The sequence below is a fragment of the Amblyomma maculatum genome, chromosome 2 (genome assembly GCF_055883805.1).
Source record: "Amblyomma maculatum isolate TAMU_Amacu chromosome 2, ASM5588380v1, whole genome shotgun sequence".
NCBI lineage: Eukaryota > Metazoa > Arthropoda > Arachnida > Ixodida > Ixodidae > Amblyomma > Amblyomma maculatum.
The window spans coordinates 64,116,476-64,133,025 of NC_139345.1; the positions used below are offsets into that span (position 1 = coordinate 64,116,476).

The following is a 16,550-nucleotide window of genomic DNA, read 5'->3' on the forward strand; positions in this document are numbered from 1 at the left end:
ATTGGATAACAACTTTGGTATTATTATACTGCTTACCTAGGCAATGAATTATTGCAGTTCACGCGGACACGCTCTGATGGCAGGCTCTGTTGAAACATCCTGCCGACTCACACTGCCGACGCTCTCTTCCGACGCGCCAATGAGCCAAGAAAAGCTTTCACGCTAATAAGTCTGGCAACTAAGTACGCCTACGCAATGACAATCGTGCTACATCAAACAAGGCAAGCATATGTTCAAGTAAAAAACATTTTCATTTTCTCAAGTAGTCTAACAAAAATGCATGCATAAACAATGAGTCTATCGCGAAATAGAACAAGCAAGTTCGTTTTTTATTAACAGGGGTACACAAAGAGGCAGTACTCCAAAGACTCTGAAGCTTGTACGCTGCTGGCTTTAAGAATATAAAGCTACTTCTCACTAAATGGCTACAGGATGTAATTGTCGTGTTTATGCATGCGACCCCACACTTCACAGCCTAGGCCTTCTGTAATGTTACATTTTGTAGAGGCAACCTATCCAGTCACTTTGGCTCACCTTCAACGCAAAACCTCAAGTGAGGAATCAGTTGAGGCATAGCTTCTACTTCACACACAACACAGAGACAGGGCGCGTAACTAACAATTAGTCACGCTCCACCGCATTTCTTTTTAATCATTCAAAAAGCACGCATACAACCAAAGCTTTGAAACTAGCTAGACACATGACAAGTTGAAATGACTTGATGTAGATAGGACCATTTTCCAGGGCCAATATAAGGGCTGTCAGCGCTGTTTTAAAGGAAGCACTAATGAATATATTAATGAAGAGCGTTTTCGTTATTGCCACTATGCATGTCACCTTCACAGATACTGCGATAGTTGTTACGAATGAAAGAGAAAATTGTTGAAGACCATATACCCACAAACTAGATACTAAACAAATTCAATGGGTTGTTACTCGGACGGCAAATGAACAAATGTAAGAAAATATGCATTTTCAATTATCGCAGCGCAACAGTTTAGATTTTCACACAGCGGTGAGGTAATGTACTCACGGAATACACAAGACAAGAAGGCCATAGCACTGCTAAGGGATCAAATTGGCGCACACTGATGTATTTCGTAGCATGGTTCATGAATATAACAGGGCAGTTTCAAAGCCTCACGAGCAACACACAATGCGAACCCCGAGGATAGACGCTGGTGCAGGCAGGCTGTTTCTCTTCACTTCCGTGCGTACATTGCACGGATATATACTTCCCGGGAAAATGACGTATGTATCTTTGTCCTCACTAGGAAGGTATTTAATGAACCAGAGCACATATCCATCGTAGTTTCTTCGCTTTCGTAACCACAAACTCGCACACAGCCCAACGATGCCAGCCGTCAGCCTAAATTAGGCCTAATTTAGCCTGGTCGCTTCGTTGCTTCGCTTGTTTTGAGGAAATGCGGACCAGCAATACCCAAGCGGGCGATTCCTAATGCTTCATTGCGCACTCATTCGTCCTTCTCGATAACGAGCACAGTAACGGCGGACAAAGCCTTCCGGGTTAAAAAAAAAAAAAAAGCACTCAGTAAAATCGTGCGAGCACAAAACGACACGGTTCACACCAGAAAGATACTGACAAGCTATGTCGCTAATTCGTGACGTTGTTCCCTAGATTCGGCCCAATTTTCTCGATCACACTTCTTCCGTCATCGAAGTGCATACAGACCAGGCCTTCTTATCTAGGTGGCATTGCAGTGCTCCTTTAAGAGCTTCTCCTTTAAAAACCGAATATGAATGCGTTATCTGGTGCCGTTAGCATTGCACATTGACTTGGTCCACGTTTACTCAGCTTGAGGCAACTAGCCTGCGTGACCTGCTGGTAGCGTGCCAGTCTTGCAGTCCCGAAGTTCGATTGCTGTATTTGCCCTAATTAATCCAATTTTCTATTCACCTCAGCTACTCTTACTTGGTTACAAGAGCTGCACTGAGAAATCTTGCCTCAATCCGCGTATCTTTACTTGTTTCTGAACTTTATTTATTCGTCGGGATTTTTCGTTCACGGCCAACGGCACCGACTACGACAACAGATCTGCGACACGTACGGGACACTTAATTGTATCGCGCTAACAGCACAACTTTGAAACGAACACCTTGCTTCCTTTCTTTTCTGAACATGAGATGTAGCTGGAATCCTCTATGAAAGTAGAGCCCGAAAAAGAAGAGGTCACGTGAAATGCGGGCACCCCGCCCCTGACTGATGCCGAGCGCAGTCACGGAGACCATTCTCATTTCAGAACTGCCACGGACAAGTGGCAAGACTGCAAATGGACACTGGTGAAATAAGGCTGCCTGTTAATGGCTAAGCGAGAGTGCCGCCTTTTCGGCATAGTCAATAAATAGAATCGTAGCTTGGTGTCGCCATGCTGACAAAGCCTAGCGTGAATACTACGACAGTGACAAAAAAAAGAACAAAGAATACAGCTATTACAAAATAACCCCTTTCATCGTTTAGCTTGGAGCTCTCATAGCTTTAATAATCACAGGTTAAGGTGCTCATTTCTGTGTGGACAGCAATATTTTTTCAGTTGCAACGTAAAAGCAAAAAAAGAAACACAAATGATCTGGAAAAAAGTCAGAAACAAGTTAGCTTGCCATTTTCTAACCTTTTCAGAGGAAACAATAAAATTAGAACTGATCTAAATCAACAAGATATCAAAACTGAGAAGTACCCACGTTTTACAAATACGACTAGTTTGTGACACTGAACATTTATTTTTATTTTTATTTGCTTTATTTTTATTTTTAGTATATGCTGCAGTCTCGGAAGACCAAGCAGATTGGAAGGTACAGATATGATGCAGGTCAGCGCTTCAGAAAACATACTTGATACGCACACTTCATTTAACAGAAGCACAAAAAAGGAGATCACACAGCAGCCAGACCAGTAAAAGAATGCTTTCAAGAACACAGAATATAAGGTTACACATCCGTAATCAATGTTCGACGCCTAAACCTTCTTGACCACTGCACAGTGCGCCAGAATTCTTCCCGCAACCTTGTGAAGCATCGGCCCCACACAACGCTGTTGCTAATCGTCGATTTCCTTTCTCCTCCTCGCAGGTTCAAAGATAACATGGTTCCTCGGTGGAACTTTGTTGACTTCATGCATTCATTCATGATTGTGTTCCGGGTGTTGTGCGGGGAGTGGATCCAGTCCATGTGGGACTGCATGTGGGTCTCCGGCTGGCCCTGCATCCCCTTCTTTCTCGCTACGGTGGTCATCGGGAACCTTGTGGTACGTATGTGCATCCCCGCCAGTTCCACAGGATAACTCGTACCTGGAGGACCGACACTAAGACAAAGAGCTTGGAAGGTTCCTAGAGGTCTAGGTACGCAGACTATAGTTTCCGGCGTTCAACGTGAAGGGGAAAATGTGCCCCAGAAGCATCTGTGCTTCAGTGAAAGTACATACTGGCTTCCTCACTTATTCAGCATATCAGCACGGAACTATTCTGCAGCAGAATGATCATTTGAGCTAGTTTGTTGCGGAATCATTGGAGAAACATAGTGCGCGCGAGGTTAAATAACACCAAATTTCGATATTCAAGTTTCAGACAGTGTTAAATTTGTTCTCTTTATCGGGACTGAGCTAGCTACAAACAGCACAGCAATACAATTTCGTGAAATATTGCTTTTTTTTAACGTATGGAGGTGTTTACTTCCATGGCTGAATTGCATAACGGCGTTATTGCTTAACAAATCAGTGACATCATGATTCGAGCCTAAACAAAGGCTGCATTATGCTTGCATTTTTTTTACAATAAAGCTAGGAAGACCAGAGTTTCTAGCGCACACTTGTCTATGGACTGCGAAAATTCATGGTCTACAAAGTACGTCATTTCTGCAGGTGCTCAACCTTTTCCTCGCCTTGTTGCTGTCCTCGTTCGGGGCGTCCAATCTGTCCCAAGCGAATCCCGAAAGCGGCGACACAAAGAAACTACAAGAAGCCATCGACCGGTTTCATCGAGCCAGTCGATGGATAAAGTCCAGCTGTATGAAAGTTTTTAAGGTAAGTTTTGCCGATCGGCTCTTAGTCTCCAGCGTGGCTTTGCAATAGTATGTTCTCTGGCAAGAACAGCCGGCCCATGGGACGCCTCTTTCTGAGCACAACTTCACGGATGCCATGACCGGCGTTAATTAGGCAGGATTAAGTATCTTCTCTTCTTGCCACATGTTATTCAGTCAAATACCATTAAGCGCCAAGTCTTTCACAGCGCAACTGTTAGTGTCCTAGCCAAAGCTTTAATAAAATGTTATCGAGAAAGGAAACGTAGAGTAGGTACTACTTCACTTTCATGTGCACACTTGAACCTCGCTATTGTAAAAAGAATTGAGAAGAGAGTCAAGGAAGGGAATACAGAGAAGTGCCTTAGTGGAAGAGTCCGGATTGATTTCTAGCGCTGACAAACATGTTGCAGTCATAAGAGGGTGAGAGGGAAGAGTGAGGCGAGAGAAGTGATACCGATTGGGCAACGAAAAGTCATAGGATACGAACGTAATGCGTACTTACAACAGCGCACTACGATAGAGCTTATATATTTTTCAATAACAGTGATCACCTACGGGGAAGGTCTGCCAGGCACTTCTTCATTTCTGGAGAGTGTCGTGCCTACACGGCAGGCTGTGAGTTTCTGGTGTGATTTAGGCCTGCTGACTTCTTTTGCCTTATTACACCCTTTTTCCTTCACCTTTATATCCCTTCATCCAGTTCCCTCACTGGACGGTAGCAAACCGGTTTCTTTTGCCGGTTAACCTCCCCGCTTTTCTGCTCCTCCTCGTATGGTGTAACCGCGCCAAACTAAGATACAGATCACGAGGAACAACGTCACTGCCATGCACTTTAATGCATGGAAGTAATTGCCGATTTAATCAAATAAAATTTACTCAACTTACTTTAAAGAATCAAATCAAAATATTAATTACGAGAGGTCTTTCGATTTAAAGTGAGCAGTGGCTAAATCCAAAGGTCAGAATGAGGAGATAATTCAAACAAGAGGTTAGAAGGAGAGGTGAGGAAGGATGAACGCGAGTTTAAGAGACCTCAATGGGCATAGGTGCCCTGCAAGTAATGCTCCCTTATGCTGACTTGAGCTAGTTTAGCATGTATGCGTCGTGCTTGCAGTCAGTGATAAAAGGCAACGTATACACTACACCAGTCTGCGAGAAATGTCCTCAATTAGCCGCGCTATCCCATTCTTATTACTGCAAGTTGTGATCGTTCTCGATATTTTCTGTGTTCCATTTGTCACGACATTGCTCTTTACTGTGCACACCCGACAGACTTTTTTCGTCTACCGCTAAAATTGATTGTGTCGTTTACGGGTGTAACTCCAGCGCTGTACATTATGGATGAACAGAGTAAAGCAGCCAAGATCCAAACTATAGATTTTCTCCTCTCTCAAACCCTTGTGATGGGTGTAGCACTCAAATGCGGTTTCCGGCGGAATCAAGGGTTTTGTACTGCTTGAAAGCAATGTACAGTAACAGTGTAATCAGAAAATGAAATTGTCGAACTTGTATCGACCACTGCACCTAGTATTATCGTTGTTTGACTTGTACATTCGGTCACATCGACTCACAAAAATGTTGTGCTCTGTAATGAGAGTGTGGCGAGCATTTTCCGAGCCGTGTCTCATGCCATAATACGGGCGATACACAGCGATATGGCAATCTTTTTCGTTGGTTCCTACTGATCTTTTTTGGTGGCAAGAATAAGGAGAAACTGGTGGTGCCGCGCCGATCTTCCCGAAGCGCCTTTCATCCTGGTGCACTTTGTTTAGAAATGTAGACCTGCCACTCTGCAGCTTTCTCTCTGTATCTACATACTTACAATGGCAAGTTTCCAGGGCTATCACGAGATGCCTTGCGTTCTTCATGCCTAGCTGATCACTTTCCTTGCTAGAAGTTGGTACTTCCAGAGCTTCCACGACTTCTCCTCTCCTTACAAACTGATGGCTGATGGTCAAGGGCCACAATTTAGCTAGGCTACTTAGCAAGTAGTCCAACAAATTTTTTTCTTGATCAGCCTCCTTTCTTTTCTCAATCTTCCTCCTCCTTTCTCCGCAGAGCTTCCGTCGGAAACCACGCAACCAGATCGGGGACCAGACAACAGATATTCGTGGTGGCGGCGCAGGCGAAGAGTTGGAGGCAGACCCGGGCGTCGCAAGAGAAGTAGTTCTCCTCGACGGCCGAGTACCAATGCGAGACAAAAAGCCTCAACACAACAACGACCTCGAAGTTGTAGTTGGGGACGGCCTCGATATCGCCATTCAGGGTAATATGCGCTGCTGAAAAAATGTGCTTAACTACGCAGCTGGCTCAGAGTTCTTTGAATATTAGGTCCAGAAAACTGAGCTCAGGCACGAGTGAAATGCAACAACTTTTCTTTGCCACTTTTACTCCAGGTGATTGCAAGGCCGTTAAAATGAAGTTGAAAAACAACTCTAAGCCTGTGATGAATTCTGTTTGGGTGGGACCTATGATCGAGCCTACGAACAAGCAGCTAGAGAAAGACAACAAGGAAAAGGTGAGCAACGCTTGAAGGTTGCTTGTCGCCAAGGTTCCCCTAAAATCCTGGACAGACGTTAACTGTTACCTTACTTTCGGCAGGAAAAAGAGGCGCAGGGCAATAAGGTGTACCCGCAAAAGGACGAGGATACCCTCAGCGAAAAGTCAGCGTCCAGCCCCAAGGAGAAGGGCCTCCTTATGAACAAGCCGTCCAAAGATCTTAGTAACAGTTCCCTGTACCTGGGGAACAACCTCGAGGAGGAAAAGAAGGACGCCAGCAAAGAGGACCTCGGCACCAAGGAAGGTGTGGTCGCACCTCAGACCTAATTGTTTCTTGTCTGGTTATTTCTTAGCTGTCCTCCTATAAGTTATTCGTATAGTATCAAGTCAGTGAGAGATATGATGCAGTGTCGGGCCAGCCGCTGCTTGCCGCAAGTCTGTATGTATGAACATGTCTGGATGAACGCTCGCAGGACTACACAGATTAGCACCTCTATGGCGCAGCATCCGTGCTACTAATGCTTACTCTTTCAACAAATGTGGCAAAAACGACACGAGGAAAAGCGAAGCGGCCAGAACCTTAAACAGGGGACAATTGTCTGTTCACATCCATGGGCACGGTGAGAACCTGCGGGGTAATTAAAAATTACGAGGGACTTTAGCGACTAAAGTAGTGAAAGGCGAAAGCCTGAGTGCCGCATTCTGCTGCCCAACTGGCACTAAATAGTAATTATTTAATTAACTAGGCAATAATTAATCAGTCATAAGCATAAAATTAGTCACTGAATTAATTATGTTTAAATTAGTTATTGCATGAAATACCTAATTAGACATTGAGTTGTATCAAATAATTAGTTATTCACAATTGGTCATTAATTGGCATATGGCCATATAAGGCACGCATTCGCACATACTGTGGTGGTGCTCTGTGATTGGTCGGAACCTCTATGATGTCATCCCGCCTCGACCAATCACAGCCGCCACAAAAGTGGGACACGTTTCGTCCACGACAGCATGAGCCATTAAAGTCTTTCGCCTTAAAATTTCTGCTTCTAGAAGCAGCGTAATCGAGCATATATCCGGTTGGATGTTCGGGTAACGTGGTTGCCGGCGCCACGCTGTACCCATTTCGCAGGAGAAGAGGCCGCCGCCGAAGAGCCGGCCAACCCGGACACGGAAGACGTAGATACGGACAAGCTGGAGACGGCCACCTCGGACGTGATAATCCCCGAGCTGCCGGCCGACTGCTGCCCTGACTGTTGCTACACACGCTTCGCCCAGCTTTGCTGTTACGACGAGAGCATGATTTTCTGGCAACGCTACAAAGTCATTCGCGCCAAGGCCTTCGCGCTCGTCGAGCACAAGTACTTCGAGACCATCGTTGTGGTCCTCATCCTCACCAGCAGCTTAGCGCTGGTGAGATACTCTAATTTGTTGCATTTTATGACTGATAACGAACACCTTCTCTCCATCTCTTAATAAAACGCCAGTCTCGTCCTAATCGTAGTACGAAAATGTGCACGATTCGAATTTCCCATGTGCTGTTTACCTTTGACTTCACAGGCGCTCGAAGACGTCAACTTGAAAGACCGGCCACTTCTAAAGTCTGTGCTCACATACATGGACAAGTGTTTTACGGTGATCTTTTTCTTCGAGATGCTTCTCAAATGGGTTGCCTTTGGCTTCAAAAAATACTTCACAAACGCCTGGTGCTGGTTGGATTTTGTCATCGTGCTTGTAAGTGATGAAACCTCTCTATCCCGCATTCATTCTTTATTGCATACAAGTTGTTAAAAGCGTAAATCATCATTACCTGACACAATAGGCTTTACAGAAATACTGGTAAAATATAAGTTCAAGGTCAGGCAATGGGGATGCGATACGTAAAATTTGTAGAGTTATAACAAATACTCGTGCAAGATACCTTATTCAATCTTGAATCGAAAGGAATGGCCACAGTAGTGACAGGGTTTTACTTTGGCTCCTTAGTAATCATAAATTTGCGAATGCCTTCATTGCTCTTAGCACGCAGGAAACAAAGAAGGGAAAACTCGGTTAAATATATTCATTGCTACCTATTTCTTTTACGCATCTCTCTACAGCAGAAACAAAATATAGTGCATACAGTACTGTTTCTACTGCTGTATCGAAACAGCTGTAGTTTACATTGTGCAATATAAAATAACTAACTGGCATAAAACACCGAATAATTTTCAGGTTAAACCCAATGCCATGTTCTGACCAACAGAAAATTGCCCTGCAGCCGGTATATATATCGCACTGCTTTCTCATTTCCTTTCAGCATTATTAATGCTATTGTACCAATATTTGAAAATTAATTTCATAACTTAGGGTACAGTATGAACTAGTCGCGTGCGCCAAAGTGACACTATGAGGCTAGATAGAGAACTGATGCAAATACCCGCCATTTTCAGTGGTGGATACCGGCCGCAGTCGCATCCAGGAAAAATATTAATTTGTCAACTCGTATTTTTAGTGTGAATAAAACATACTATATTTGAAGCATCGAAATCGAGCGAATGAAATTGTTTTCATTAAAATTTTTCAAAAATGGCATATAAATCATATCAGGATTTTAGTTTTTTGCCATGAAAAATGAATAATAATATGTTCACAAAGGCTGCTCCGAATGTGGAGCCATCAACACGTTCTTTAATCAAACATAATGGATATGAATAGAGTGACAAAACTTTTTATAGCGCACAGTCGCCGCGACGAATTTCATATTTATAAACGTTTCCAACAATGTTTATGCATTTTCTGCCATAATGACCAAAAGCCTCAATCTCCTACCGAACCAACAGAGGTAGTCGAATTTTTGGCATCACGAGCCTTCATTGTTGTATGCAAACTTTACTCTTGTGGTGTGTGTTTCAATGCTGCGAAAATATGGCAGTCACAGGTTGCCAAACCTCGTCTCGGAGAATGTCATTTCTCAGACTTGGCTATGCTGCCATCTGGCATGGAGCAGTAAAATTCCTTGACTACTGACGATAGTGTTCAGGCCCTCCTGCCACATATTACCAACCCACGTGGCATATATGTCCAGCATAATAACATAAAACATTACCCTCGGAGAAACTCTTACGCAAGTTCTCAAGTAAACAAAGGGTGGATTTGCTTTGCACACCCTTTCTCTACCTTATGAATAGATTGAAACATTGCCTTTATCCGCAAGATGGTGCACAGCATGCATTGGGATCTCGAATACACGATAGTTAAACCACGGTCAATTATTGTGTAACGTTGTACCCTGTGTAGGTTAAATATACGAAACGTTAAATATTTACCTCGCAGCTGAGCACTGCACAATACTTATCCAAGCAAGTTTTACTGAAAGAAAAATTTAATAAACCACTTGCGTTAACTGCAGATGAGATGGCAAAGTACTTTCTTTCATTTCCCTAATGAAGGTGCAGTTAACAACATTGCAACAGATTCTTAAAAAATCTAAGCGGCTTAACAACTATAGCAGCTTTGATGCACATGTTTGTGGCTGGCATATCGGAGAGAGCCATAAAGAGGTGGCCTACTGTACGCAGACGACACCACTGGGGGAAATATAATCACTAGCCATGAAAGACAACCTTTGCGAAAAGGTTTTCAAGTTCAGAAATCAATTTTTTTTTTTCTTTTGATGTCATCAACCTGATGTCCTCTCTTTATTGCTCTCTTTATACCAAAGTTGACGAAACTTTGCAATCAAAATTCGTGTGAAGAGCGACACGTGACAGCAGCTTCGAGTTCTTAGCCAATGCTAAAAACATCCTTCCTATATCCTACTTAAGTGTGCAGTTTCAGCCCGTTGCTGCGGCTCTCCAATCCTGATTGGTTACAAACGCAAAAGCGAATTCATACTTCGGTACTGAATTGAAATTGAATTCGTGTTCTTCCCCACGACGTTCTCATAACTCATAGGAACATTAAGGCTCGAAAAATGACAGTATGTTGTGTCGTTAGGGTGCGAAAAGAATTCAGCTAACATCGTAGCATTGATAAATGTGCACTTTAATAAATGGCACCGTAAAATCTGCTTAGCAAGGGTGCACTGGAAGTTTCTGTACTGTATTTCGCGTTCTGTATTTCCCTTGCAGTGCCTCATTTGTGCAGTGTCTTCTTGATGTTGCCCAGTGTTTCCCCGAGGCCTCGTTCTGCCTCGCATTTTTCCTCGCCCTTTCTACCCAACCAAACCAACCTGCCTCCGTCCCAGGTATCCTTCTTTAACATGGCCGTAGCCATGATGGGCTATGGACGAATCCCTGCCTTTAAAACCATGCGCACCCTACGAGCGCTCAGACCTCTGAGGGCGATGTCCCGCCTGGAGGGAATGCGCGTAAGTAGCCACCACACACCACCCAGCTTAGGGAGCACGCACTCACACACATACACGTACCCACTCCACTCATCTCTCAAGGCCTGTCACGGCAGGCGTTGTGGGGCACACATCACATCCCCCGTGTACGTGCTCTCGTTTGCAGTGCTTGCCAGCCAGCCGAAAGGAGAGTTGGGTGCAGTTGTTCTCAGCAAGAAGTACCTTTAGCTTTTTCGTCATGATATAAGATGGTACTTTCTGCGAAAGGCTGCAGCAGCTGTTGAATAAAGGTGCATGCCTTAACTGCAAAGACAAATAATATCCGAAAATTTGCTGACCAAAAGACTCAAACACCTCAGCGATAAAATTCATGTTGCAGGCAACCGCAACAAGTTATACATTTTAGGCAATATTTAGGGTATGGTGTAGTCTAACATGTCAGAAATCACTCCAAGTTTCTTTAACTGACTGGAATGTTCAACGGGTGCCTAGACGGACTATAATATCTGGCAGCCACTCTAAACGAAACGCGTCACGGCAGGTGATTTCACTCGCGAAAAATAGCATTTGTCTGTCACGCAGTACGCTGTAAGCACTCATTAGCAGCGCGTGCGCGATGTGTGTCGTGTCTTTTGTCCGTCTGTGGTGCTGTCCTAGTCTCGTGTGAGGCATGCGCCACGAATGGCTTGCTGTCGCAGCTGCTCTCGCCAGCGTTTTTCCCCTCCTGACTGCCAGGAAGCAGCAGTATTGAAGGGCTGAAACCCGAATCATGTGCGGCCATAGTTTGAAGAAAGACGTCTATGAAGTATACCCGTACGCAGATGAATGCGCACCTATGATAGTAATCGGATGATATCATAAGGCCTTCTACATTATCTAAGGGTGGAAAAAAAATCCTGTAGTCGAACATATGTCAATTAGAGCAGTGAGTTTACCCGACCTGGCCTCGCGTAAAATAGCGTAATGTTTTTTTTTTCTTCGATCGTCGGATGAAGAAAATACAAAAGGGCAATTAAGTATTACTTAGTTTGCAGAAAGTAGGAACGGAAAGAAATGAACTATAACATTCCAAAATACATCAGGGTCTATTTGTAATATGGCAAACAAGTGAAATGCAAGTAGCTGGATTGAAATTAGCAAGACCACTGCAGATATTTGATGAGATGTTCCAATCGCCATAATTTTATGCCAAGTTATTCATACTTTGCTAGTAACTTATCGTTTCACATTTTCTAAAATATCCAAGGATCTTCAAGTAAATTTAGGCAATCATAATTAAGTGCATCATTAACAAGTTGTCTTGTAAAAGAATGTGTGTGAAGACAGCATTTTAAAAGAGAAGGTGGTTGGCGAGAACTTGCTACGACGCATTTGTCTTGTGTGTATGTTGTCCGTTGTCTTGGCTGTAGTTGGACGATACAAGAAACAAGGGACACTTGGAAAAATGAACAGGAATTCGCAAACAGTAAGGCAGAGGGCAGGCCTGACACTTCTCAACAGCCATTCCTCGAAGAACAGTCTATTTTCACCGGACAATCAAAGATAAAAGCGAGTAAGCCCGGGAAAAATCAGGCTTTCATAAACATGCTCAAAGGGCTTTGCTCGACAATCCTAACAATCCTAGACTTCGCAAGAAAACGCAGATCTGGCATTTCAATACCCCAATTCATAGATTTACCTCGTTTGAAGCAAACAGTACACAGTAAGCACCTGAAAGCTTGTGTCAGGAGCCTACGCTCCAAGCAAGCATACAATTTGGCTGAAAATTGGCGTTGCCTTTCCGTCCCGCTGGCACTTAGCCCCAGGGCGCCATACAATCCCCTCGATCTGCCCGTCCGCCCTTCCCTCGTCCCCCCCATTCCAAATGTCCCCCAGGTAAGTGACCCCCACCAAAGCCACCAGCGTCCCGCATTGGGAGGGGTGCGTGTTACGCGCCCCAGCCGCACGCAGGCGTCAACACCTGCCGCGGACTGTTCCTCTCGCCAGGTGTCAGTGGTCAATCTAATCGCGTCAGCGCTGGGGGCGGGCCGCATTCAAGCCTTCAAGACGATGCGGACGCTCAGAGCCCTGCGACCACTCCGGGCTCTGTCCCGGTTCCAGGGCATGCGGGTGAGTAGCAGCACCGTGTGGGCTTGACGTGCTCAGTGGTCGTCGTTGTCACCGTGTGTGGTTGTGCGTGCGTGTGTGTTTGTAGTCTCGTGCGCACCTGCATACCTAGGCATTGTCGCTCTCGCTGTTACTACACTGCTGAAACAATGCGCCAAGAGCTTCGCTTCTTGCGGTCTTACCGAGCAGCTATATTTAGTCAATAAAATGAATTACACGGACTTAGTAGTGACATTGATGACTTTGCTGCAACGGTCAGACGATGACTATGACTTAAATTGAAAACATTTTAATGTCGCATTCAGTGTTTCGAGCAACTCAATACGGTCGAATGCTGCCCCTTCAGCCTCAAACAGCGTGCATGGCAAAATAACTGCTCCCATCAAAGCGGAGTGATTATTGATGTTGTTCTGTACAGATATGCTCGATATAATAAACAATAAGAGCGAGTTGGCGGGCTAGCTGGTTTTGCATATTTAAGGAACAGCGCTTCGCGCTGTTCTCTAAATAAATAAATATAATAAACAAGTACTGCGTTCTGCCTTCAAATCGCAAATCATTTTTTATGACATCCCTAAGCGTCATATGTGATGGAACTAAATGTATTGCAAGAGTTTTTGTTAAAAGTAAGTCGTGCATTGCGGCTCTTTGAGCATCTATACAGCTAAGTCCTTACACTCAGACGGAAAAGACCGAAGGTTGTTTTCTTTTTCAAGGCGATTGTAACGCAAGCGGTGCGTGAAAAGCCATAGAGCACAGCCTAGAAGCACGCAACAAAATATTTAAGAATTGTCGTACAAACGATCAGAGCATGTTCACTGTACAGTCGTGAGCAAAAGTCGTGTACAACACTTAGCTGGTGACGGATCTCCAGAAAATTGCATGCCAACTTATTCTAGCAACAGTTATCTAAGATTAAGGCAATAGTAGCAGTGCCCCATTTTATCCACATGCATGTGTCGCTATCGCTGTCCTTGACGCTGTCGCTAGATGGCATTTCAATGCAATTTTCTCGAGCATGGTCACCGGGTGAGTGTTGTATACCATTTTTGCTCACGACTGTACATCAAAGCTAACCTCATGCATCGGTTTCGGCGCCTGTAATATTTGACCTCTTAAAAAGAGCATTGAAGGTTGTTGGGATGCCTTAATTCATGCCTTGATTTTCCGCTAACGTAAAAAAGCAGCAAGAAAGTTTTCGTAAAGAGCTCTCTCTCGTTTTCAATTGGGGCTAACGCACCCTTGCGAGTCTTAACGATGCTCTTAACGCAATGTTTCAGGAACGGAAACTGGTGGTGGTGTAAACCTGTAGAAGCTGCGCGTGAGAAGCACCTGCGCTAAATCATAGCTGCTTAGCTTTTGGATCGCTTTTTTTAGCTCCTTCCTTTATTGAGTTTCACAGCAACGTTGTGTTTAACATAATTTTGTCTTTATTATGACATGAAGTTTGAATCATGACAGCAGCCCACACGCTACTTATTCTCAGGTTTAAAACCTGGGTGCGAACTGCTGGTGGCAGCGAGGGTACAGAGGCATCGCAGGCAGCTTTACCGCACTCTACTGAATTTGTAGCTGGCAAATTACTTTGCAGAGCACGTGACAACATACCGCTAAACCATAAACTCTAAAACCGCGAAGGATAGAATGCTTTGATTTTAGCAGAGGCTTCATTTGTGTGAAACGCAACGTCTTTCTGTCGCTTTGACGATTTGAGCCAAACATTAAGCGCTGAATAAAATTGTGCTACAAACTGATCATGTAAACCTTTTCTTGTTCAAATTCTAAAAAAATAATAATAATAGTGCTGAGATTTAAAATGTGTGCAAGCTAGATGTTTCTTATAAATGAAGTTTGTTAGTTATTGCTTCCAGCAAAAAAAAAAAAAAAAAAAAAAAGCTTTGCAAGTTGCTTTATGTGCTTTGTTGTGATTGGCACATGCGTCTGTGCTGCTCAGTGAACTCGTTTCTCCCGCGCTTTTGAGCTTTTGGCTGTTCTTATACGAGCTACTTGTGGACAGCTACGACAGTGCTTTTTTTTTTTCTTGAACTGCCGAAGTGCTTCGCAGAGCCTGGCTGCAACAGAAAGAGCTCGTTAAAGATTTGCCGGGCTAGAACAATTTATTTTTCTGCTTTTCGCGCAGTAGACTTTTTTTCGTATACCTCGCGTCTTGTGCTAAGCGACGATACACCACCTTACCACACTCCTTTAATGCCCGATGTGATGTAGAATGCACGTTAGAGAAGTTTAATGCCCCAAGAATAGGTTGTATCTGTTCCTGACGCACATTTAGTGCTCGTCTGCAATGCATCCGCACTTAGTACTGGAAAGTGTCACTTAAATTTGTCCTAAATAAAATTTATGGCTCCTTTATGGTAGCAAAGGCGTGCAAGAAATGCTCGCGTTATACGTTTTAGTGCGCGCGCATTGGTTGCCTCGTACATTGTTCGATACACGATATGGCTGCGGCAAGTGTGCTTCACACGTATCCATGCCTGCAAAGCTTGACGAGGGACACGCACCGCAGATGCGTTTATTGTTTGTGAAAAGAACTCAACTTGCGTAGCCTTCAAAGCACACAGTAACATAACACAATGAACACGTGTCCCCTTACTCACCTCTTCAGACAAGATGATTTCCAGTATTCGGACTGCAAAGTATGCTTGACTTAAAGCATGCTGACCTTTCTGAAATTTGTAGCTTCATCTATCTGCAGAGGTGACTAGGGAGACGCGTGCAGTTGAATAAGCACTCACTACAAGACACTTTACATTGTTTTTGCATTGAAGCACTGGAACGTCACTGCATGCTTTATGACCCTGCATGCGCCCATGCTTGTAAGCATGTTCCTGAGTCTGCACACGCTGAGGTTCCACACGTAAGCGCCATAACACCTGATCGTTGCTTTAACGTTCCAGGTAAGTATCTGTTATTCGTAAACATATTCTGATGATGAAACACTGTGACGTGCAATTTGTGTACCAACTGCCTACTCCTAAGGTGAGCGATCCAACTATGTTTGTTCGTCAAGTATCGATGTCGCATGTACGTATGCGTGTTTCATACCTCATAAAACCAATGCCCAGTGAGTTGCCAACCTGGCGAGCGGAAGCTGCTCATGTGCATATAACGCTTAATGTAGCCAAACCTGACTGATAACGAAATCAGCTCAACGTTAATACCACGTTCCGTTCATGCCACTGTTGGCTGCTCGTGGGAAAAAAAATCATACCATTGTACATCAGCCACAATTTCATTCTTCCCTTTTCATGAACTCTGCATCTATTTTTTTTTTTTTTCATTTACTGCTTCTGGTTTTCATCTCTTGTGCCTCATGTGAAATGTACTAACGAGCTCGCTTTGACCATGTTGCCCTATGAAAATAGTAGAGTAGAATTTTTCGCACATTACTGCACACAGATATCCAATTCTTGCTGCATGAGTACTGATATTATTTACATGTTTTTCTTCTTTTACGTTGTTCTGCCTTGAAATTAAGCCCACGGTGGCATTCACTAAATAAACTGCTCTCTCTGCGCTTATACCCTTTCGAAGCATTTTTTTTCTGCTTTGCACATCA

At 44.0% G+C, this 16,550-nt stretch overlaps 1 protein-coding gene across 3 annotated transcripts in view; it reads left to right on the forward strand.

Moving 5' to 3' along the window:
* Window positions 1-16,550, forward strand: part of para (sodium voltage-gated channel paralytic) — a 62,874-nt gene that overhangs the window by 31,273 nt on the left and 15,051 nt on the right. For 2 of the 3 annotated variants that reach the window (XM_084592659.1, XM_084592660.1), the window contains exons 16-23: window positions 3,088-3,262; window positions 3,875-4,036; window positions 6,094-6,301; window positions 6,432-6,553; window positions 6,637-6,838; window positions 7,670-7,950; window positions 8,098-8,271; window positions 12,854-12,976. In XM_084592659.1, the coding sequence (XP_084448785.1) occupies window positions 3,088-3,262; window positions 3,875-4,036; window positions 6,094-6,301; window positions 6,432-6,553; window positions 6,637-6,838; window positions 7,670-7,950; window positions 8,098-8,271; window positions 12,854-12,976 (1,447 nt within the window). The remainder of the gene's footprint in view (window positions 1-3,087; window positions 3,263-3,874; window positions 4,037-6,093; window positions 6,302-6,431; window positions 6,554-6,636; window positions 6,839-7,669; window positions 7,951-8,097; window positions 8,272-12,853; window positions 12,977-16,550) is intronic. The other variant, XM_084592661.1, reaches the window with a different exon arrangement.